We start from the raw sequence: 24,415 nt of genomic DNA on the forward strand, positions 1-24,415 counted from the left end.
AAGTGGCCTTCTACTCTAATGCCTTCATATGTCTTCAATCCCATTGATATAGCACTTTCCCTTCAGCATTGGATCAAGACGTTCATGGATGACCACACCTGTGCAAGAGAGACCAAAAACAGACTAGCTAATAGGAAGTGGCTAGCCTGCAAATTGGTGAAGAAGCTAAGAAAATATCCAAATCTGAGACACTCAGTAACTGCACAATATTTTAAGACAAAATGTGATTTGGATCTAAACAAGTCTTCACTGACCAGGGCCTTAGGAGATGCTAGATCTGTTGTGTACGGTGATGCTGTTGCCCAATATGGCATGGTGAGGGATTATGGGCTGATACTGCTGAAGAGCAATCCAAGCTCTACTGTCACAGTTGGTATTATACCTCAGTCCAACCCTAATGATGATCCAATATTTGAGAAGATGTATGTTTGTTTGGAGGGATGTAAAAAAGGATTTCTGGCTGGTTGCAGACCCCTCATAGGCTTGGATGGAACTTTTTTGAAGACCCGGCACAGTGGTCAGATCTTGTCTGCTATTGGCCAAGATGCAAACAACCATATATATGTGATTTCCTATGCAATTGTCCCTGTTGAGAACACTGAGAACTGGAGATGGTTCTTGGAATTACTTCATCATGACTTGGGTGATTATAAGAAAAACAAGTTGTGTTTTATCTCAGATATGCAGAAGATATGCAATATTTGGTTGTTACTTATTAGTTCTTACTTATTAAGTGTGAATCTATTGTTACTTATTAGCTATTACCTATTGGGTGTGCTTAAACATGTTGTTTATAAACTGGGCTGCTATTTATACATGCTGAATTATTTCTGGGCTAATAACATGCTGCATAATGTTCTGTTTGTATGTAACACTGCTGATTAGGGACTAGTCTGATGTCACTTACATAAGTGTAGGGACTAGTTTGATGTCACTTACATAAGTTTAGTGACTAATTTGATGTCACTTATACAAGTGTAGGGACTATCTTGGTGCTCGAAAATAAGTATCTGACACCTTTTTTTTTTTTACCTAAAACAGGGCCTTATAAATGCAGTTAAGGAGGTTTTTCCAGATGTCCATCACAGATTCTGTGTTTGGCATTTTTGGAAGAACTTTAATAAGCAATGGAAGGATCTCCAGCTTAGAGGGCTACTATGGGATTGTGCAAGGTGTACTAGCCAAGATGGATTCCTTGAAATCATAAAAAATATTGAGAGGGTTAATAAGGAAGCCTGGGAGTATTTGAACAAGTGGCCTAGAGACTCTTGGAGCCGGGCATTCTTCAGTAATACACCTAAAATAGACAACATTTGCAATAATGCCTGTGAAGTCTTCAACTCCAGGATCAAAGATGCTAGAGCGAAGCCTATTATCACACTTTTGGAAGAAGTCAGGATGTATGCAATGAGGTTGATAGCTAGGAACAAGGTGAAGCTTAATTCAAACACTGGAATTCTACCTCCTATACAGTGCAGTAGATTAGAAAAGATACGGAAGGAATCAAAAAGTTGGGTCCCGATGTGGTCTGGTGACACAGACTATGAGAAGTTTGAAGTTCATGACTGGCCAACCAACATGGTTGTGGACTTGGGAAAGAGGCTCTGCACATGTGATTTCTGGAAACTGAGTGGTAATGTTTTTTAAATTCATTGTTTTAGTCTTATTATCATTATCAGCCTTTGTTGTTGGCTTACTGTTGTTGTCTTTGTTGTTGTGTGAATGCTGTTTAGGGATGCCATGTGTGCATGCGTGTGCTGCACTGGCAAGGGTTGGTAAGAGACCGGAGGAGTTTTGTCATCAGTGGTTGACCATGGGAGCACATAATAACACACATGACTTCCATATCAATCCAATTCCAGGTCAAGCACTATGGAAAAAGTCACCAAATAACAGACCATAAGTACCAAAATTTAGAAACAAGCCAGGACCACTTAAGAAAAAAAGAAGAAAGGATGCAGATGAGGAGCCAAGTGGGAGTAAGAAGTTGAAGACCAAGATGAAAAGAATTTATAAAAAAGGTCGATGTCGTTGTTGTGGCGAAGCAGGACACACCAAAAAGAACTGTCCAAAGAGAGTTGCTTATGAAGAGGCTGCTGCTGCACAACCCACTGCTGCTAATGGTGGTGAAGGTGAGGCCAACTTTGCTACCCCTGTCCCACAAGCCCCAACTGAAATCAGTGTTGACCAAAGTGAACCACCCTTGGAAGCAACTGATGACTCTCAACAGGTTCACAAACTTAGATGACTTTTAATTTATTATATTCACATCCTTACCTAGTTTGCTAACTATCTTACATGTTTTTGCTGATAGATTTTACCCTCACCAGTTTGGCCACCAAAGCTCCCTCTAAAAAGAAAGTTCGCCAAGCATCATGAAAAAATAGCTTCAAGGAGTAGCAATCCACCAATAACTACCCCACCTGCTACTACCCCACCAGGAAGCAGTCAGACAGCAAGGAATCCCCCACCTAACCCTATGCAAGGTGCAACACAGGAGATTGCTACAAGGCTTGCAAACTTCATGAAGTTTGTTCCCAACCCTGGATTCAAGGCACCCAGACACAAAAAATGAAGATTAGGATGATTATGTTTAGGGACACATGTTTTTGTGTATCTATTTTGCTGGAGTTTTTTACCATGTATGCTTTCTTAAACGTTGTCCTAGTGTTGGAGATTTTAGTATTTGAAACTTATGAGGTCAATATGTTAACAACTTTGATATACTTGGTGTTTTGGCTCTATAATGCCTTTTTTGAATGAAACATTACCAATATGAATTATGACTTTATTGAATTAAGTTTTGTCAGCTTTTTGGTTATATTTTGTCCTCTGTTACAGACTTAAGAGTAATTCAAATCCTGTCCATTTCCATTTCATTGAACAGAAGTGCAAGAACAGAAGTATGCATATAATCAAACACTTTAATTTGCATTTCTTTTAAACAAAAGAACCGGAACAAGTACATGAACAACATATGCATATAACATGCATGTCATTTGTTTCTTGCTAGATATAGTTGACCCTGTTGTCTATCTAACTTTAATACAAGAACACCAACTACAATCAATAGCATGAACACAAACATCAAAATTTCCCTCCATTTTTAGAACCCTAATTTCAGCCTCTAATTTACCAAATTTTCAAGCAATCTTCATCTTCCATTCTTCATTATCAACTGAATGTCTTGTTCTATCATCACATGCTATGACATCTTCTTCCAAAACTTTATCAACCCACAAAAATAATCCACACCATTTCTTACCCACAGTCTGCACAGCCAAGATAATTGAATCAGCAAAATTTATATCCATAAATACAGCAATCAACAATAATAATACTTACATTGTAGTTTGGGCAACCCAAGAACGGTCTCCCTGGATTAGAATCCGTCCCTGACCACCGCAGCACTGGTCTCGACCCGCAGGCACACCATTCTGGCAAACGAGCTTCCCTGTTTCTATTCATTCTCCTCATGATGCTTTCGAATGATCATGGGTTGTTCGAGCTCCCAGCTGCGTTGCTCGCGCTTGCCATAACCGTCGGGATTCAAAGATGGAGAAGACAAGAACACAGAACCAAAGAGAAGAGAATAGAGTGAGCAGTGTGGGCTTCAAATTTGGGGATTAGGATTTTAACTTGAATTGAGGGACCAAATTGATTTGAAAAACTTTATTCTGCCACATCAGCTAGCCGTTGTAATGCTCACGTGTCACGAAGGCTGCCAACTCAGCTTTCTGGTAGCGCCAGGTGGCCAGAAATTGCTGGAAGGACAAGTTTGAGTCCCGAAATGCAAATTCAGGGATCAATATGGGTAACTTTTAAGTTCAGGAATTACTATGAGGCTCGAGTATAACTTCAGAGACTACATTGAGACTTATCTTTATTATTACACAATATCAACAAAATTATGAATTGAAATCTTATTACTATTTGATGTGTTGAGAAAATTTAGAAACAAGTAGGGAATATTATATTCAATCTTTCATTATCCTTTGAAGCTTTCTTTCTACAAATTAACTTTTACAATTTTTTATAATTAACAAAAACCTTGTTGGTGATAGGGAATTGTGAAACTCATAATGACTTTTATAGATTAGATGCTTCCTAATGCATGCATAATAATTTTACTCTAGAGACTCAGAAGGTCACATGTGTCTTAAACAATCCTACTTTAGAAAATAATCACAACTTATTTGGTGCATTCATCAACGGTAATTCTCTTTATAAATGGCTACATGGGTTTGAAGTTTTAATAATATTTAAAAGTGTAGTTAAAATTAATATTACATTCTTTTAATATTTAGCAAAAAAATTTAAATTAATAAAATAAAATTTAAAAAGTGTGATCAAATTAAAAAAGTATTAAATAATAAAAAATATGATTTAATTTTAATTATACTTTTTAAATATGATCAAAATTTATAACAATTTAAAATTTACCAAATTATTCTGTCTTACAACTAGCATAGTGTTACCATAAAATATATTGTTTTACTATTTATATTATTTTATTTTTTTTATCATAAATTATATTTATCTTTATGATGCTAATGTAATATATCTAATTTCAATTAAGAATATATTAAACATTAACGGATATAAAATGAACTTTTTTAAATAAAAAAGAAAAATTAAAAATTAAACACAATTAGAGTGATAAGTTTTTTTTGTATATTTTTTTTATCATTTTACAACATATAATATATAATATCATAGATTTTATGCATATATAAAAATATTAATATTTGATATTTGATTATTTCTTCTTCAATTTTATTAGTGTTGTACTTATATAAAATTATGAGATTTTGATTGATATTATGTTCTTAGTTCGTATATTTTTAAGATTTATATTAAAAAGTATTTATATTTTCTATACTTATTTATAATTTTATATATTATTTTATTATTATTTTATTATTTTGATTGAATTACGATTGAACCAGTTAAATTTTTAAGCTGATAAACCAATAACTAGAATGATTTGATAAATAGATCCATTTTTAAAATCTTAAAATTTAAGAATTCAATTTGGATGAGCTATTTTTAGAGCCAAATCTAAAATCTTGGTGCCTCAAAGAAACAAAGACAAGCAAACCAACTTTGTGCCTTAGTGCCACAAGTAGTATAAGGAGAAAAATCAATGACACATGATGGTAATCAGTGGCTAAGAGAAGGGGGTTGAATCTTAGCCCCTTTTTGCTGAATATTACTTTCTGACTTTTAAAGGAACTTCAGGAGATATTTCTACCTTTTGTCTCATAACAAGTCAAGAGACATTTTCTTTTTGTCTCATAACCGGTTAGAAGATATTTTTTAATTTTATCTCCAACACAACAGAAACAGAATAGGAGTAGAAGAGAAAGAGAAAATCACACCCAGAAGTATCCTGGTTCAGCTGCTAAGTGCAATGCAGCCTACATCCAGTCTCGATCACAATAGTGACGGAATTTCAATATAATCATCAGATTACATACACCAATTCTTTCCTAGGATCTACCCAATCCTATCTGGGACAAATCTAGATTCTATCCCCAAATCTAAACTTGACTTGGACTCAAACCAAGCTTTCAACCGCAAAGTGCTAACCCAACTTGCAAGAAAATCCCCATAGGATCATGAAACACAACAGATAGATGTACAAAGAAACTCTGAGACATCTATGGCTTTTTCTCTAATATTGATCACTGCCTTTTTCCTCGCACTAACTTTTTCTTACAAACCTCACCATGTTTGCTTTTTACCATGAGACTCAGACAGATAATACTAAAGAAAAGAATACAAAATAAAACTCATTGAAGGAGAAGAACTCTGTTAGCTTATGGTAGCTATGAGAACTCTGTGCTTTCTCTCCTTGATCTCAACCCTTGGTCGTTCACCCTTATTATAGAAGGGGAAGCTTCCAAGGTTGAAACCGGTTCAACCAAGCAACTTCTTCTCCAACCCAAAGACAGCAGTGATTCGGACAGAGAGAAGAGAGAGGAAAAACCGAAACCAAAATCAACATGCATGTACCTCTCTCAACCCTTCTCATCAAGTTCCTTCACTCTGAGTCCTTGATCTTGACTTTGGCTCCAAGAAAGAACGCTGTCCCTTGATGAACCTCTGCTCCTTGACAGCTCTTTCCTTTCCATATTTGTTTCGCAGCTCCAGTAGCTACCTTCTATCTTGGTATAATAAAAATGGAAATGAGTTTTACCCACTGAGATCTTCTTCTCTGACTGAGACAGATCTTTCCTATTCTTGGCATGGAAGATCTTGAAGCTCCTCTTCAAAATCTTGCCTTCAATGGCAAAGATCTAGCCACACCATGCTTTGGATCTTCCTTTTTCAAAACCCATCATCAACCTAGCCTTTTCTTTTTCCATAGCTTCACTGTCACTTTCTCTGATAATTTGTATTTTCTTCTTTTCTGTTTGAAGTGACCGAATAGAAAGAGAGAGAGGAGAGAGAAGAAACAAAATATTCAATGCACAATTAAATGAAATTGAATTGTGAATTTCGGTTACCTATATGAGCATTTAACCAAATTGGAATTTGAGTTCCGATAACCAATGCATACATTCAATTTAATTAAAAATTGAATTTCACCAGCAAAAAAAAGTGGGTAACCGAAGAGTGCATCATCAAATTGGATCCCTTTTGTTTTTTGATTGACGTACGGCTTCCTTAGGTCATTTTCTCCATCATTTTGTTTTATCAAAATGGACTTAAGATTTGGTTTATCTCCAATTCAAGTCTCAGCAACTTAAATGATCCAATTTGACACAAAACAAATTAATTCATTTATTAATTTGGACTCATATGACTTTGACCTAATAATCAAAATCTGTACACTAACAAATTCGTCATACAAACAATTGAAAACAAATATTGAAATAATAATTTTTTAATTAATATTTTTAATAATATTTAATCATCATAATAATTTAAATTTTTCAAACTCAACAACACAATGGATCGGCGGTGCTAGATGCAAAGCTATTCACTTGGACTAATTTTTAAATCCTCTTTTCGGAGACATATATATATGGATACCTAGTTTTAAATGAAAAAAAAGAAAAACTAGATTTTTTTATCATTTAGGTTGTTTTCTCAAGTGTTTTTTAGGGTATTGGACTAGCAAATGAAAGTTTTTTTTGAGTTGATTTGTTAAACATAAATATGTTTCTGTTTATCTAATTAATGAAATTTGCAATTAGATCTAATGTTAGTTCTTAGTGCTTTCTTGGGAGTCGCAAACCTAGGAAATTAATATGTTATTCTAATTGAAGAATATGAGTTCACATATTAGGATACAACAAATTAAATAGGATATTGTCATAATTTCAAGTAGCCTACCAAGAAAGTCTTACGTGATCTCAAGAAATTCCTGCATATATCACTAATTATAATTATTTAATTAGGTGATTTATTACATCCAAGCAATCGGACTTATATAAAAATATTATGTGCAAACAAAAAATCAATTATACTTATTTTGGTGTAAAACAATTTAAGTGTGTGTGGCTTACCTTTTCTGACACGAGTCAACAAAGGGAAGAAGAATTTTTTTTCCTTTTAAGAAATTGAAAAAGTGGAAGGTTGACACTAACTGATAAAAAAACAGCAAATGTGTTACTATAGTGCCAATTTAGATTTTATAAATAGAATTTCTTCTATAACCTTAGGTCATGTCAAAACTAGGAAGCAATTAATAGCTTTTGTAAGTAAGAGTCTCTCTTCGTGACTAGTGAAGATAATATTGTAGTGTGTGTGATATAACATTTGAGTGTTATGGAAGAAATATACTAAAATTTAAGATTACTATTTGACACTTATTAGGTACTACAAAATGTAGTAGCCAAATGTCTTACTGTGATCACATAGTATACTATATTGTAATTACATTAAATATAGTGGATATTTTTTATGTTTTGGTTTGTGGCTTTTTCTAAAAATTTTGGGATTTTCCATGTTAAATTAGGGTGTAATTTTATTTCTAATATAGTATATATACCGTATACGTCATTGTTCACTTATACTACATATTCATATGTGCGGTATTGGTTACCTATACATTATTGCTACGTTTATAGTTTTTTTTTTTTTTTTCGATGTTTATGTTGGTTATTCTCCACATCAATTTTGGTGTGCCTCTGCTCATATTTCCAGTGTTTAATACACTAGGAGCGTATCCAATTATTATGATTATTCCTAACAAGTGGTATCAAAGTCACTTGGTTTCAGGAGATAGTTCAATATGAATTTGATCGTAACAACACTGTTTAATCTTTCACATTAGAAAAGAGTTATTATTTGTTATTTAAGAGTTATGTTTTATTTTAGATCCAAGATGTCACTATCATAATTTAAAAGAGAGAAATTTAACGGTTTAAATAACTTCAATTTATAGAAGCTGGAGATGAAGTCTTTGCTAGATCATTATAATATAGTAGATTTAGTGCGAGGTGAAGACACAATATTGAGTACCATATGACTAAGTCTGGCAGACAATGTCTTGCGAGAGGTTATGAAAGAAATAAATATTGATTCTTATGTAAGGCTTTAGAGAATATATAAATATTCTATAGAGACCTTGTCCAATAAGTTAAATCAATGTTTTTTTGATAATTAGGTTCAAAGGAACTCGACTACTGGGGGAATAAAGTCATGCAACAAGTTCATATAGAGCAGAACATAACTAGAATTTTAGCACTTATATATGCTTCTAACAACAATAACACCAACTACAAATAAGTATACCCCACCTAAAACAAATATCAGTAACGCTTAATAGCAACTCAAGAATAGTGCACCACTAACCAATTGTCCTTTAGGCAAAGCCATCAAGACAAGTTGGTAGTTGACACCATATATTCATATCAAATTAGCCACCAAAATCAAATCACTAACCAGATTTAATCACCACAAATTATATATCCTCTCACGCATACTTTTACAATACTCTTCTACCTGTTTATCTAGTAGAATTTTTTCAAATTTATATGCCAAAATTCTATAGACTCTTGGCTTTGCTTCAACTTCAATAATATATTCCTTTTAAATTTGAATTTCAAATTCATGGATCCTTATTTACTGTCATTTCACCAAGTGATCCAGTTCCTCCATCAAGGATGATTGGACGGTTGGAATAAATTATTTTATTAACTCAAATAATTCATATTGAATAACCAAAAATATATCACAATATAAAAACGTACCTTTACTCATAAAAATCAGAAATAGATGGAAGGATTATCTCAATTTTGTGACTCTTTCGATCTTCCTCAACCAAAGTCTTCTGTATCCCTAATAGGTCTGAATTGTGACTCTTCTAATGGGAAAAGAGCGACGAAGACGGCTTTGGTATATTGGGGACCGAAACCCTGAAGGCACTATTTATATTTGAGCATGTTACCCATTAAACCTTAAAGCCCAAATAAAATAGTATCTAAAGTCCAAAAGATAATATATCTAAAATCCAAAAGATAATTATTTAAAAAATAAAAGTTAATAACTGGTTTTATTCTCATTTAATTCCAAATTAAAAGTAATTATGACTTATTCAATTTAGCATTTTAACAATAAATGAGATCACCATTGTATAAGTCATTTAATTTGAAATAGCATAATTTGTGATTATGATTAATATATGTATTGCCCACAAACAAATTAGGAAATTAAAATAATTTCCAGACAATCTCTCACTGGGTTATCCATATATTCTTTCTTGACATAATCACATCTTATAAATTTTATGCGTGCATCTGAATGCTATTTTCCTTATTACTTTAACAATCTGGTCCGTCTCAAACATTAGATATGGAATTACCGCAGCTTTTACCACATTAGTGTCATGACTAAACCACGATGATCACCATAATAATGTATTTAACGAACTAGATCAAATTTGGATGAGTAATATAGAAATTACATGCCAAGTGATCTTGTGCATGAATACCCAACTCATGTTGGTGATCTAGAGTTGTTAGTTAATATTGTTTCCATTTACTCTAATCTCTTGCTAATTCAATTAGTAAGTTGATTAGGACTTATGGATTGAGATTAACTAGTCTTATTTGACTTTCTCTCAATGTGAATATAACATTGTACCTTCTTCCAATGTTGGAGATGACGAAATAGGATTAGCTCTTGTTAATTATTGTATGATAATTAATGACTAGGATAGAAATCCTAGATTCTCAATCCTTGCCATGAATGTCTCTCTTTAGTATTACTTCTTTAGTTGTTTGCTTTATTTTGTTGTCATTTATTTTCTTGCCCTTTTATCAACCCAACCCGTGAAGCTCATTACCAATAATTGAGCATTCGATTGTAATTCCTAGGGAGAACGACCCGGGACTAATACTCTCGGTTATTTTTATTGGGTTGGACTTGTGACAACCAAAATTAAACTTTAATTGAGTGTTATTTGTCGGTTTTAAACTATACATTTACACCAACCATGGTCAACAAAATCATGGGTACACACTCATTTTCATTGACAATTTCAAGGTCGTGAATCTTAATTTCCAAAAGATTAGATAATTCTTGTAGAATTACAAAATCATGGGTACACACTCATTTGAATCTCAATTTCAAATTTGGCCCATTGAGTTGTAGAATGATAATAGATTAGATAATTGTTCCACAAACATTTTTTCCATAACCTTTCTTGCCAATTTCTCTCTTTCTTGATTCAGCTTCAGTCTCTCTATGTATGACCCTGCATTCCTCACTGTTGCACCCATTTGTTTTAGCCTTTTCTCTTATTGCACACTCAATGCTGTGTTTGACTGCAAATTAATTTTCCAACATAAATTAATTCACACTTTATTGTATATAATTTCAATCATACAATACTAACAGTGATCCATCCCATAGTGATTCTACTGTATATAATTTCAATCCATACAAAATGTAAGATGTTTATAATACCTGGCTGCCAATTGCTTCAAGGTTTAAGGATTTCATATGAGATGGGAGCTCCTTCACAATACTGATATCATCCTTCAACATATTCATAAAATGCTCCTCTTGGTATATGTCACCAAACTGGTTGTATATTTACCAAATTCATCAAATACTATCACTCAAAAATTACCACAAGGATATAAACAATTGCTTATTAAGTGATTTTACCTGGGTTCGTTCCAAACGTTGCTGTAAAGAAACTTAAGAATAACAAGAGTTGCATTGAGGAGGGATGCCACAACAACACCATCGCAAATCTGTAATCACTGAACTAGTTTGGTCACTTACATTATTTGAGATGCCAAAGGAATATCACAAACAAAATCCTAGCTTGTAAGATAAGAACTAATGTATTAAAAAATGTGAAAGAAAACAAAGTTTATTAGAAAACCTGGCATCAATACTATAGGCATTAGAAGATAATTGAGAGGAAAAAATATTAAAGCTAACCTATGATTATCTAAAAAATTACTCAGAGACATCAATTCTGACTGTTTAGCAAGGGAACGGAAGCTTGCAGTTGTATGACAAACTATAGCATGTCTAGCTATAATCAAAGGTTGCTCACCATATTTACCCCACAAAAACTCTTTCTCATTATTCTATAATCAAAGGTTACTCACCATCACCTCCACAGGTCGAGAAAACTGAAACCTAATACTGAAAAATGGGATTAGAAATATGTTTTCATGTACACATCATGTAAGCAAACCTGCATAAGAATAAAGAATAACTAAATTTATAGTCCATATCACAAGCTTCTACTAATATCCATTTCCTGAACTAACCTTAATCATATCATAAGTAAACAGCCACATGATCAATTTAAGTTTAAATCAAAAAGCAAATTTAAATTAGAACGAAAGCAAATCATGTAAAATGAATATTTCGATACTGTTTCATGGACTCTGCAATTTCAGATACAGCATGAAGACAAGCAGAAATCATGGTTTGATCGCATAATGGGTGAGATACCTATTTCATGAATAAGAACAATTAGATAAAGGAATTTTTTTAGTTGAAAGAATCAAGAATTCAACATTCAATGGTAGTATATCAAAACTAGAAGCACCTCATACCCAATGCCTAAGAAGCCTGGAACCAAATATAGTAAGGGTGCAATTTAAAATTTGTAGCAAGGACCCATTCTCAGATCCATCACTATTATTTTTTAAAATCTGAAATCACATAGAAATATCCATTAGCAACAACGATACACAATAGAGTCCAAAATGGTATGATGAAAATTAAAGCACACACAATAACAGTTTTAGCTTGCACAATAGCACAAGCAGAAAATAAAGTTCATAAAAAGTCTCTAAATGAATATTACGAGATCCTCCATGTAAAAGAAAAGAGCTATAAATACGGATGTCACTGAATAACAAGAAGCCAGGATATTTTCTTGCATGCTTTTATATGAATCTATGATAATTAAAAATTGAATCAAAGAAAATATGGACAGTTCAAATCGTGGTTAGATCAAATTAGATTAATAGAGCCAAGTTCTCAATGCACCACCACACATAAACATAGTTTGTTATCACAGTTCAAAACAAACAGAAAAAGAAAAAAGAAATCATCCAGCATGCCAATAAAAATTATGCTCCACATATATAATTACCTCCAGTTGTTGAAGCGCATTGGCTGAAAAGGTCATTTCCATATTTTTTGAAAATGGCCTTAAAGAAATGACTAGTTTTGGCACATTGTTCACTCAGCAATTCCTAATGATTTTATGTATGCATAGTTTTTGGGGCTATATCTAGCTTTCTAGTTTAAATAAAGATAGGATTATTTTTTATGCTTTATCATTGTTTTATGGAGTACAAAAACACTAATTACCATTCATAATAATCAAGTCTAAAACATGTGAAGACAATAATCATCAACATAAATATATAATATATATACCACAATAATAAAAGATCTAAAATTTATCCCACAATAATAAATAGATTCTCTCATAAGATAAAGACAACTCACCAAATATATAGTAAATATGCCATACCCATGAACTATCAAAGACTGGCCCTTATTAAAAAATTAATTATCAGGAGTTGAATGAAACTTGAATTCATCAAAATAGCAACTGAGTCGAACAAAAAGGCTTTCTAGAAACATGACAATTTTTTATTCTTAATGCATACATCAGCAGCAGTAGTAATGGTCAAAAAGAGTAATTTCCAAAAAAAAAAAGATAAAAACCTATAAGAGTGTCATTTTAGTCTTGTTATGTGGATAAGCATTCCACTTTAGTTACTACAACTTTTCCAAGAATCTTGAGCAAGTTGAATTCTCAAAGAAACCAAATTTCAGGCAATGTAAAACAGAAGATGTCCTAAATAGTTGTGACCGTCATTCATGATCACAAATAATTGTAAAACAGAAACAACACTAAAAAAATGGTGATCAAGAAAACATAGATTATTTACAGAACAAATCCACATCCTAGACTTATGTGAGATCTTGCAAAGAACACTTCTTAAGCAGACAACCAAGGAAAACTTGAAAAATTTGAGAAGTTTTCATTTCTTGTCTCCTTAACAAGTGAACTATGCCAATTCCTTACTATTAAAATAGAACACAACAACAAAGACTAAATATTCAACAAGAAATTGCTCCAAATTATGATAGTGCCAATCACAGTGTCAGCTATTGAATTTGAAGATGTTCATCTTCATCACCAAGAATACTATGCAGGGAAAGAGTAGAATAAAAACTAATAACTTTATGAAACTTGTTCCCCGGAGATGGCAATTTAGGCACCCTCCTCCAGCTACATCTCCCAGAATCAGTGTCAATATTAATTATAGATGAATGACTAGAAGAGGGACAACAGCTATGTCTTACATGTATAAATCTTGTCTAAATCAGATAATTTAACAAAAATTAAGCCTCTGTTTTATAAGATAATTTAACAAACCCAAACTTGTCTAAATCAGAAACGGATACAGATGCAAATTTAAACAAGTCAGAACACTAAATACTTGAATCAACATAACAAAACCAGTTCAGATAAGAAGTGGTCTTTAATCAACATAACCAATTCAGAACACTAGACATTGGAACTAGATCTGAGATCGGAGAGAGAGAGAGAGAGAGAGAGAGAGAGAGAGAGAGAGAGAGAGAGAGAGAGAGAGAGAGAGAGAGAGAGAGAGGAGGTAAGATTACGAAAACAACCTTGCCGGCTTTGCAAGCAGTGTCGATGGCATATGTGAGGAAGGAAGATCCAAGATCCAAGATCTGAGATCGTCGACTGGTTGAACACAAGACTCGATCGGCGTCAATCACTCCCTCACCAACGTCAATCGAATGCTTCAACACAAGACCCAATCACGGAACTGTAGAGAAACAAAAACCCCCAAAAATCAGCAACCAAAACAATTTTGAAACCATAACCCGAGCAAAAACAAAGAAATCAATAACTAGCGGAGAGGGAGAGGTACCTAGAGAACTTGAGAGGGAGCTGCAGAGAAACAAATCAGTAACTGGTGGAGAGGGAGAGGTACCTAGAGAAATCGTAACCAGCGGAGAGAGGAGAAGCCCGAGAGGGAAGAACGGCATTGTCGGAGCACGGAGGAGACGAAGGAGAGAGAAGGGAGATCGAGTGTGTCGTAATGTGTTTCGTTTAATGAGCTAGGGTTGCAGTTCTTTGGTTTTATATACATGTGAAAACGGCGGTTCAAAACCGCCATAATCACCAGAACCGCCACCAAACACAAAGTTAATTATGGCAGCAACCAAAAATGCCATAATAACCAGGTATTACGGCGGTTCTTTAAAACCGCCGTAATGTCAATGCTATTTTAAACTCTTTTTTTGTAGTGAAACACCTCCATATGCTCCTAACTCTTATCCACCATACCAACAACCATATGAGCCATACACACCACACATAGAACTACAAGAATTCAAACCTCAATACCTCAAAGAACCACCTCCTCCATACTCTTACCAAGATGAACCACCTCCAATGTATGAGAACTTTCAACCACAACATGAATTCTCCTTTCCACCATAACCTTCCATTGAAGAGTGTCCATGTTCATCAATCCAAGAGTAATATGATCTTACTTATGTTAGTCCAGTGGAACAAAAGCCAAGGGATCGTCTCAAGGAAGCAATGGATCGGCTTCAAGCAATCATCCGTCAAAAGGAGCAAGAGGAAGCCCAAAAGACGTACGAAGATATCGAGGCTAACTTTGCCAAAATTAAAGCCAACTTGGACTCATGGGATTCATACCATAAATAAAGCATCACCATAGATGAATGTGAAAAATCAACCGAAGAGAGGAGCATGAAGCAGATTTTAGAATCTCAACATGAGAACAAGGAAATGGAGTGTGTTGTTCAACAAGTGGAAATGATGGAAATTGTTGATGAAGAAGAAGTGGTTGAAGACCTAGGTGAAGTTAAATAAAAGGTGGATTCCAAGCTTGAGAACACTTCCACACCAAGTAATGTTGTTGATGATTTTGTAGAAGTTGTTGAACATTCTTCCATTGAGCATGAATTCGATATTGAGGAGGATAATGTGTAACCTCCTAGGCATATTGTGGAAGATGGAAGATTAGAAGAGGTTGAGCAAGCAACAAGTCATACCGTTGAAGATAATTCCACACCAACCAATGTGCTAATTGGGATTGTTGAACCTTCCTCATTGTGTTGTGAAATTGATGTTGAGGAGTCTAGAGCACAACCTCCAACACATGACATGAGCAATGAGAAATGTGTAGAAAGAGTTGGTGAACAAGGAATTGAAATTAAGAAAGCTTGCCAAGAGGTGGATGTCATCTAAGAAGAGCACAAGAAAGTGGAAACTACAAGGCCGTTGGACGCCTCTCTCGCTAAGCCACCATCCATTCTTTCATTCAAGTGGGTAAATCTCTCACCCCTAAGCTTTACATTCCCGCTTGAATATGGTTTGCTTGAAACGGATGGGCAACTTAAAGTTCTTTGTGGATCGAAGAGTAAGAGAGAATTGTGTAGTGGTTGCAAAATGATGTTAGGCTCATTAAGGTTGAACCCTCAAGGCATAGGTATCATGGTTGGAGGAATGCTAAATTGTATGGATCTAGGAGGAGAATTTGGTGCCTAAATGAGAATTCGGCTAGCTTCTCACCCAATTGGAACTATGATGATCAACTTGAAGGTGGATGTGAAAACAAAGTGTGGGATCCCGGATCACAAAAAGAGGATCAATTTTGGGAGCTCATGGTTTGTGAAAAAATCCATCAAAGATTGATGTAAATGATATGGAATGATGGAGCCTATTGGAGATTCAAGTATTGGTGGATGTTTAAAGATGAATTCAAGCACAAGCCTCCTTGATTAGAGCTCTCCATAAGTCCAACTTGAGGACAATAAATAAAAGTGTTAGGTGGGAGACACCCCACCATGGTAAACTCTTTCTATTCTCTTGTATATATAATCAATGGGTGAATTGAGTTGCCATTGTTAGGTAGTTTTTGTCTTTGCATATTCTTGTTTTAGTGTTTTGGTTGTTAGTTTGTTTGATTATGCCTTAAGTTGTAGGTTAATTGTTTGAATTGTATTTTTATTTGAATTTCTTAGTATAGTATTTGAATTTTTTTTAAAAAAGAGTTAGAGATTTTGTTAATTTTGCATTTTGATTGGTTTTAAGTATATATATAGTGGATGCGGGTGCCCTGTTTCTGTTTTTATGTGTTAAAAAAAAGGGGGCCTCTCACACGTATGCGTGCCTGACGCGTACGCGTCACTCGGTGTTTTTCGTAGCCCACGCGTGTGCGTGAGCAACGCGTACGTGTCGCAATGCTGATGCTACACTCTGGTACAAAAACCAGAGAGTTGTGATGGAGTTGTGCGGCTTTCGTGCAAGGAACACAAATAGACCCCACGTGTATGTGTCCCTTCTCTTTTCTGCGTCCCACGCGTACGCGTGAATGACGCGTACGCGTCACTTCCCCTTTCTGCTTTTCGCATGCGCGCGTGTTCCACGCCTGCGCGTCCTAAGCTCCCCTGTTCCTTATCTCTTCTCTCCTTCTTTCTTTCTTCTTCTCTCTTCCCTTTTCCCATTTCTCTTCTTCCCTTTCTATCTCCTCTTCTCACCTTTTTCATCATTTCTTACTTACTTTTCTCTATTTCTTCTTCTCCCTCTTTTTAAATTTTCGCTTCTTATTTTTCTCATCTTTTATTTTCTTTTGTTTATTACATTTGTATACTTTCATTCATTGTATTTTAATTTTGTTTTTGTATCTTGTTCTTCTTTTCTTTTGTAAGTTTTTTATTTTAACATTGGTGTTGAATTTTTCTACTCAACTGTTGAGAATTTCTTGGATCATTTTGGTGCTTCTTGACTTGTTTAGTATTGTTGGGTGATGAAATTTTTAGGTCAATGCTTAATCTTTTATGACTCTTTAATTCTTTGTCCATTGATATAAACTTGCATTATCTTTCATAACCCACTTTTTCTTACTTATTATTTGCAAATTTTTCCCCACATGCAAGATTCGTGCTTTACTCCCTTCTAACTCATTATTGTCTATTTTTGTGCATAAGTATCATTGAGTTAGGATGGGACCGAAACCTCCAATGCTTGTCACTAATCTTGTTTGTGTCAATTCTTGTTTGAACTTGATGCTAATGTGCTCTTTATGACATTTACTTATGTTTTGACTTTACTCTTGTATCAAGTGTTAGTTGATATGCCATTCGCTTATATTGCTTTCTCACTTATATGTTTTAGCTACCATGTAGTTGAGAACCTCACTTTTATTTGGCATTAGCCCCGCTTATATTCTATTTGCTTTGAGATCTTTGCTTGTGGGCTTATTCTTCTTCCTTTTTCTCTCCTTTTAGGCTGGCCATCAAGAAGGGAAAGGAAAAGCTTCTAAATAAGGCAACAAGCAAGTCCCTCCGCACAATCTTTTGAAGGAGCTCATCGGTTGTAGCATCCCATCCACCTTTTTCTTCTTTGTATCCATCGAGGACGATGCAATCTTTAAGTGTGGGGAGGTGGAGGACCGACTTCCATGGGTACCTACTTCCTTTTTCAACACCAATTCTTAATCGTCTTTGTTAGTTAGTCATTGCATTGCATGATAGATTGCATGATAGTTAGAATTTGTACATATTCTACCCATTTTTATGTTAGAACTACTTGGTTGAAGTGATGATTTCTTTTCCAAGAAAACTGTTTTAGGGCACCCTACCATTTTGAATAATTTTTTTTTGTGATGAACTTGCTTGAAGGAATTAATTTTGGAACATGATTTTTGAACTAAAAACACATAAGCATGTGAGTTTTGAGCCTAGTTGTGTGGTTACATCATATAACCACTATTTTCCATTCTTCTGTGTATTATTCTCTTTGTATAATTGTAATCTTTGATTTGTTTGATTCTTTATGTCCATTATTTTGTGTATGAACGCATTTATATGATTGAGGCCTTCATTTCAAAAAGCTCACTTATCTAAATAGCCTACATTTTATCTTCCATTGTTAGCCAATTTCGAGCCTATATTAATACCCTTTTGTTCTTAATTTTAGCACATCACTATCCCTAAGTGAAAAACAATAAATATCCCTTGTTTGGATCTTTGATTAGCTTAGGCTAGTGAGAGTGTGTATCATTTAAATAAGGGAAATTTAGGGACATTGGTTGGGATAAAAGTGTGTTTTTGTATTTTATTGAAGATATTGGGAATTGGGTACATACTCATGCATTAAATATGTAAAATCATATGCATTGATACGTTTGTATATACTTTAGTGAAAAAATGATAAAGAAAAATAAAATTAAAAAGAAAAAATTTATAGAAGAAAAAGAAAAAGAGAAAAAGAAAAGCAATAAAAAGGGGACAAAAATGCCCTAAAGCAAAGTAATAATAACAATGCATATGGAATGTGAATTAAAGAGAATGCATGAGTATGTAAAAAAAAAGTGGGAATCATGGGTAGCTAGGTGGTGTATTAGAATTGTATAGGTTGTTATATGTGTTTGGTGAGAGTTTAAGTTAATCAAAGATTCAAATTCTAGTCTACTTGACCAAATACAATCCTACCTTTACCCTAGCGCCATTACAACCTATGAATAAGTCCTCATGATAAATGTATGCATGCATTGAATAATTGTTGATTGTTAGATGAAAAACAAATCTTAGAAAGCATGATTAGAGGAGAATTGAGTGAATCAACCCTATACACTTGAGCGACTAGAGTGGATACACTTCCGGTGAGGGTTCGATGCTCAATTCCTTGTTCTCGGCTTTCATGAGCTTTCTTCTTGCAAGTCTATTTGAAATTCATTTTGATATTTGATTTGGTGAAATTCATGAATCATCATACTACGTTAGCCCTACATGTTTATATGTGTTCTTGGAGATTGATTTACTTTTAACCAAGTAGGTAGAAGCATCTTACATTTAGTTGCATTCATATAGATAGGTGCATATAGTTTATTTGCATTGAATAAATCTTCATACCCCATTTCTTGTCTTTCTAGGTTTAGCATGAGGACATGCTTAGTTTAAGTGTGGGAAATTTTGATAAACCCCAATTTTGTTGTTTATCTTGTGTTGAATTTAGGGGATTTTATCAACTTATCTCACATTTATTTAATGAAATAGCATGATTTTGTGAATTTCTCCTAATTTGTCCTTAAGAGTGAAAACATGCTTTTTAGACTTTAAAATTGCTAAATTTAATTCACTTTAATTTCATTCGATGCCTTGATATGTTTATTAAGTGATCTCAGGTTTAGAAGGCAAGGATTGAATTGAAGAAATGAAGAAAAAGCATGCAAAAATGGAGAATTCATGAAGAAATGAGATTTTGGTAATCTGCCCAACGACGCGTGTACGTGGCCGACGTGTGCGCGTGGGAAGGAAATCGTCAAGGTGACACGTACACGTGATCGACGTGTGCACGTGATAAGGAAAGTTTCCAGTGATGCGTACGCGTGACCCATGCGTACGCGTGACAAGCGGCACGTGACCTCATTAAAGGCAATACGCTGGAGGCAATTTCTAAGCTGAAGGAGGCCCAAATCCAACTCATTTCTGAGGCTATTTGATGCATAATTCAAGATTGGACAAGGGGGAGCAATTATATTAGCTTAGGATCATGCTTTAGGTAGTTTTCTAGAGAGAGAAGCTCCCTCTTCTCTCTAGAATTAGGGTAGAAGTAGGTTATGTCCTCTTAGATCTAGGGTTTAATTCTTGTTTTCATCTTGTTTTCTTTGCAATTTCTTGTTACTACACCTTTATTCTCTTAGTTTACATTGTTAATTTCTCTTTTGAGCTACTCTTTTATGTTGATGAACTCTTGTTAATTTCCATTTCCTTTAATGCAATTTGAGCTATTTCATGTTTAATATGCTTTCCTTAGTTGTTATTGTTAATTTCTTGCATTGGGTAGTTGTAGATTTATTATTCTTGCACTTTTATGATGCTTTCCTTTTATGCCTTCCAAGTGTTTGACAAAATATTTGGTTGGATGATAGAGTAGCTTTTTGAGCATTCTTGGCTTGGAAAGGGAAATTAGGCAATCTTGAGTCATTAATACCCAACTCATGTTGGTGATCTAGAGTTGTTAGTTAATATTATTTTTATTGACTCTAATCTGTTGCTAATTCAATTAGTAAGTTAATTAGGACTTATGGATTGGGATTAACTAGTCTTATTTGACTTTCTCTTAATGTGAAGATAACATTGTACCTTCTTCCAATGTTGGAGATGACAAAATAGGATTAGCTCTTGTTAATTATTGTATAATAATTAATGATTAGGATAGAAAGCCTAGATTCTCAATCCTTGCCATGAATGTCTCTCTTGTTTGCTTCTTTTTAGCCAGTTTCACTGACCTTTTCTTTACTGTTTTTAGGGTAGTTTCATGCATTTTCTTAGAAAATAAGTTAGTTTTGGGTAGATATTCACTTACATCTTGATTCAAGCATACATTGTGCACTTTACATGATTTCATGAGGATTTTGCATAAATTATATGATAAATTGGATGATGCATGACTCATGACTTGGACCAGAACTTTGATGCACTTTATTGCTTGATTTCAGGACAAAAGAAGCAAGGAAGAACCACGTTAGCAGCCACGTTAATCTAACTAACGTGACCTCTAACGTGGAATGGGAGCTAACTTGCAAAGTTAATGAGAAAAGTAATTGCCAATAACGCCCTCGAAGCCATCATAGCCCACGTTAAGAGTCACGTTAACTTAGTTAAGGTGAACTCTAACGTGGAAGAAGACAATAAGGCCAACGTTAGTGACACTCCCCTTTGTCACTAACGTTGGGCCAAGCTCATAATTGGCCACGTTAGTTGCCACGTTAACTTAGTTAACGTGGCTTCTAACGTTAAGAAGCAAAAGGGAAGGCAACGTTAGTGACATTCACCTTTGTCACTAACGTTGGCCAAGCTTCCATAAGCCACGTTAACTCCCACGTTAACTTAGTTAACGTGGAAGCTAACGTGGAGAGAGCAATTAGTCGCCATCGTTAGTAACACTTACCTTTGTCACTAACGTTGGGGTGAACCACCAAGAGCCACCATGAGCAACGTTAACTCCCACGTTAACTTAGTTAACGTGGAAGCTAACGTGGATAAAGAGGTGATGAGCCAATGTTAGTGACACTCACCTTTGTCACTAACGTTGGAGATGGCTAGCATGACGACGTTAGAAGCCACGTTAACTTAGTTAACGTGGACTCTAATGTGAGAAAGAGGGGCACATTGGAATGTTAGTGACAAAGGTAAGTGTCACTAACGTTCTCGAAGGATTGGCAAGCTTACGTTAAGAGCCACATTAACTAAGTTTTACGTGGACTCTAACGTAGGGAAGGGGGAGGCTTATCAACGTTATTGGGAAAGGTAAGTCCCAGTAACGTGTGCGAAGGACCAAGAGGCAACGTTAGTTGCAACGTTTGTGCCACTAACATTGAGGTTAACGTGGCTCATACTTGGGTGAGCAACGTTAGTGAAAAAGGTGATTGTCACTAACGTTCTCGAACCCACACTTTCACTTAACGTTAACACCACTAACGTCCTGAGCTAAAAGTCCCTGCCTACTTTACACTTTCTCTCTGCAAGCAAAGCTAAGCCCAATGATGAAGATAACTGCTTCAAACTCAGGATCCAAAGGCCCATACCCAAGACTTGAAGAGCCAACTAGAAGATCAGAAGAATAATATATATAGGAGTAGTTTTGAATTAGTTGACAGAGATGAAAACTTTAGGGAGCCTTTGGGCATAGAACTACTCTCTGTATTTTACTTTCTCTGCACTTCTAGTTTACTTTCAGCATGTATTCTCCATTTTTGTTTTCATTTTCTAGAGCTATGAACAACTAAACCCCTTTCATTGGTTTAGGGAGCTTTGTTGTAATTTGATGGATCAATTTTAGTTTTCATTCTCCTTCTTCTATGTTTTCTCTTGATTTTACTAGAAAGCTTTTGATCTCCATCCAATTGGGTAGTTATCTTGGAAAAGAAGCTATTCATACTTGGATCTCTTCTGAACATTGAAAGAGGAATGAAGGGATCATGCTAGAAATGCTTTCTCATGCTGGACCAAATTGGGTGTGGATGGATATGTGACTATAATCCTTCCAACACTTGATTTGGGAAATGCATGTGGTATAATCAGTGACCATACTTCATCTCTTCTCATGAGCAATTGACCAAGGAATTGGCTATTGATCAAGATTTGAGAGATTGAATTACAAGGAATTGTAATTCAATCACTTAAGATTGCCTAGGTGATCAATGAATGCATTGATTAAGGAAGAGATGAAAATGAACTTGATCCAGAGAATGCAACATCTCCTGAGCCCAATGAACTCCCCATTTCTGATCTCACCCATTCTCTTTAATTTCTGCCATTTACTTTTATGAGCAATTGCCCCATTCCCATTTAAGATTCTGCAATTTACTTTCCACCATTTACATTCAGCTCTTTATTTCTAGCATTTACTGTTTCTGCCATTTACTTTCCCGCCATTTAATTTTCTGCAATTCTCAACTCAAATTCTGATTCGCTCAACTAGAACATTCCTTTAATTAAAGTTGCTTGATCAATCAATCTCTGTGGGATTCGACCTCACTCTATTGTGAGTTTTTACTTGACGATGAATTCGGTACACTTGCCGAAGGAAATTTGTTGCGAGACAAGTTTTCCGCGTTGTAAATCATGTTGCTTGTATGCGAAGTTTGTATTCATAGGTTTTGATGAATGACAAACCAACAAAAGACATGAAAGACAAACCAACAAACAACTTGAATGAACAAGCATGTTGAAAGATCAACCAACATTCAACGTTGAGGAATGAAGAGTTGAAAGCAACACAACAACAACAAGAAACTCAAGTCCACAACATTTGAAGACAAGTATAGTGTCTTAGGACTTAGGTAACTTCTTGTTAAGAACCAATTGCTAAATCTCTCAACACACACTCACAAAATGTTTTGATGCACATCTTGCAATTCGATGCTAGCCAAATGGTTTAAAAACTTGTTTTCAAAGGTACAAAAGCATAGGAATTGACTCCAACAAGTTTGAGATCAATCCTAAGTATTTTGAAGTGATTTTAAGCCATTCTTTAAGGTTTGCATCGATGCACACTCATCTTGCATCGATGCAAAGCATGCAACGACTTGTTGCATCGATGCAAAGATGTTTGCATCGATGCAACCTAGCTGAAAAATCAAATTTCAGCTTCAAAGACACATTTGCATCGATGCAAAGTGTTATGCATCGATGCAAATGATTCAAAAACATAAAAAACGACTAGTTTTAACAAAACGGCTCCATCCCATTAACTCCCCAACGTTTCTAAGGTTTGGGAAGTCTATAAATAGATGGATTAAAGCCTTATTTCATACATGTGAGTATTTGCAAACTATCTTGTTCATATTCTTTCATTCTACACATTTTTAAGGTGTTATAATACACAATTTGAGAGAGCAATATCAATTGGTTCAATAGTGCTAAACTTGTAATCATACACTCTTCTAGAGAGTACTCATTTCATCTCAACAATTCTTTGAGAATTGTTTTCTTGTAACACTTTGTAAATTGGAGTGTGATCTCCAAGGTTGAGTCAAGAGTTATAAACACTATAGTCGGTGAGGATACCAAAGGAGTATACTAAGTACTCAAGGCAAATCTTAGAGAAGGAATCTCTAAGTGGAGTGGGTTAGTATACGAGTGGTGATCAAACATAATCTCATTAGTGTTAGCCAACTTTGTGACAAAGGAAACTTAGTCACCTTTGATTCAAAATGTTATTTGATAAAAAGGCAAGACACTAATGAAATTGTGCTAATTGGGCACCGTGTTGACAATATATACATGATTAATCTAGATGAAGTTTCCTCAAATGATGTGAAATGCCTTGTTAGTAAAAATGATGAAACTTGGTATCTTGGATTCTAATCTAATATGATTTGTTTGAATTCAT

General features: G+C 34.7%; 1 protein-coding gene across 10 annotated transcripts; it reads right to left on the reverse strand.

The window, feature by feature from the left end:
- Window positions 1-10,451: 10,451 nt before the first annotated feature.
- LOC112750325 (DNA mismatch repair protein MSH3-like) lies at window positions 10,452-13,734 on the reverse strand. 10 transcript variants are annotated; one of them, XM_072216351.1, is made up of 7 exons: window positions 12,584-12,927; window positions 12,039-12,137; window positions 11,855-11,934; window positions 11,583-11,671; window positions 11,128-11,216; window positions 10,924-11,040; window positions 10,452-10,781 (listed from the first exon to the last, which is right to left on the reverse strand). In XM_072216351.1, the coding sequence occupies exons 1-4, from the start codon at window positions 12,623-12,625 to the stop codon at window positions 11,647-11,649; spliced, it is 246 nt and encodes an 81-aa protein (XP_072072452.1). In that variant the 5' UTR covers window positions 12,626-12,927; the 3' UTR covers window positions 10,452-10,781; window positions 10,924-11,040; window positions 11,128-11,216; window positions 11,583-11,646. The 10 variants fall into 10 exon arrangements, 2 of the variants coding, with proteins under 2 accessions (XP_072072452.1, XP_072072450.1); XM_072216349.1 differs by having other exon boundaries at window positions 11,128-11,671; XR_011872012.1 differs by having other exon boundaries at window positions 10,481-10,781; window positions 11,410-11,934; window positions 12,584-12,914.
- Between the last annotated feature and the right edge of the window lie 10,681 nt (window positions 13,735-24,415).

Source organism: Arachis hypogaea, chromosome 15 (genome assembly GCF_003086295.3).
Source record: "Arachis hypogaea cultivar Tifrunner chromosome 15, arahy.Tifrunner.gnm2.J5K5, whole genome shotgun sequence".
NCBI classification, from domain to species: domain Eukaryota; kingdom Viridiplantae; phylum Streptophyta; class Magnoliopsida; order Fabales; family Fabaceae; genus Arachis; species Arachis hypogaea.

Bases quoted from the DNA above. Each gene is read 5' to 3' on its own strand.
- LOC112750325 (XM_072216351.1), bottom strand. From the start codon at position 12,625: ATGGAAATGACCTTTTCAGCCAATGCGCTTCAACAACTGGAG. The intron at 12,138-12,583 runs GTAATTATATAT...ATGTGATTTCAG, and splicing joins ATGCGCTTCAACAACTGGAG to ATTTTAAAAAATAATAGTGA. The intron at 11,935-12,038 runs GTATGAGGTGCT...TTCATGAAATAG, and splicing joins CCAGGCTTCTTAGGCATTGG to GTATCTCACCCATTATGCGA.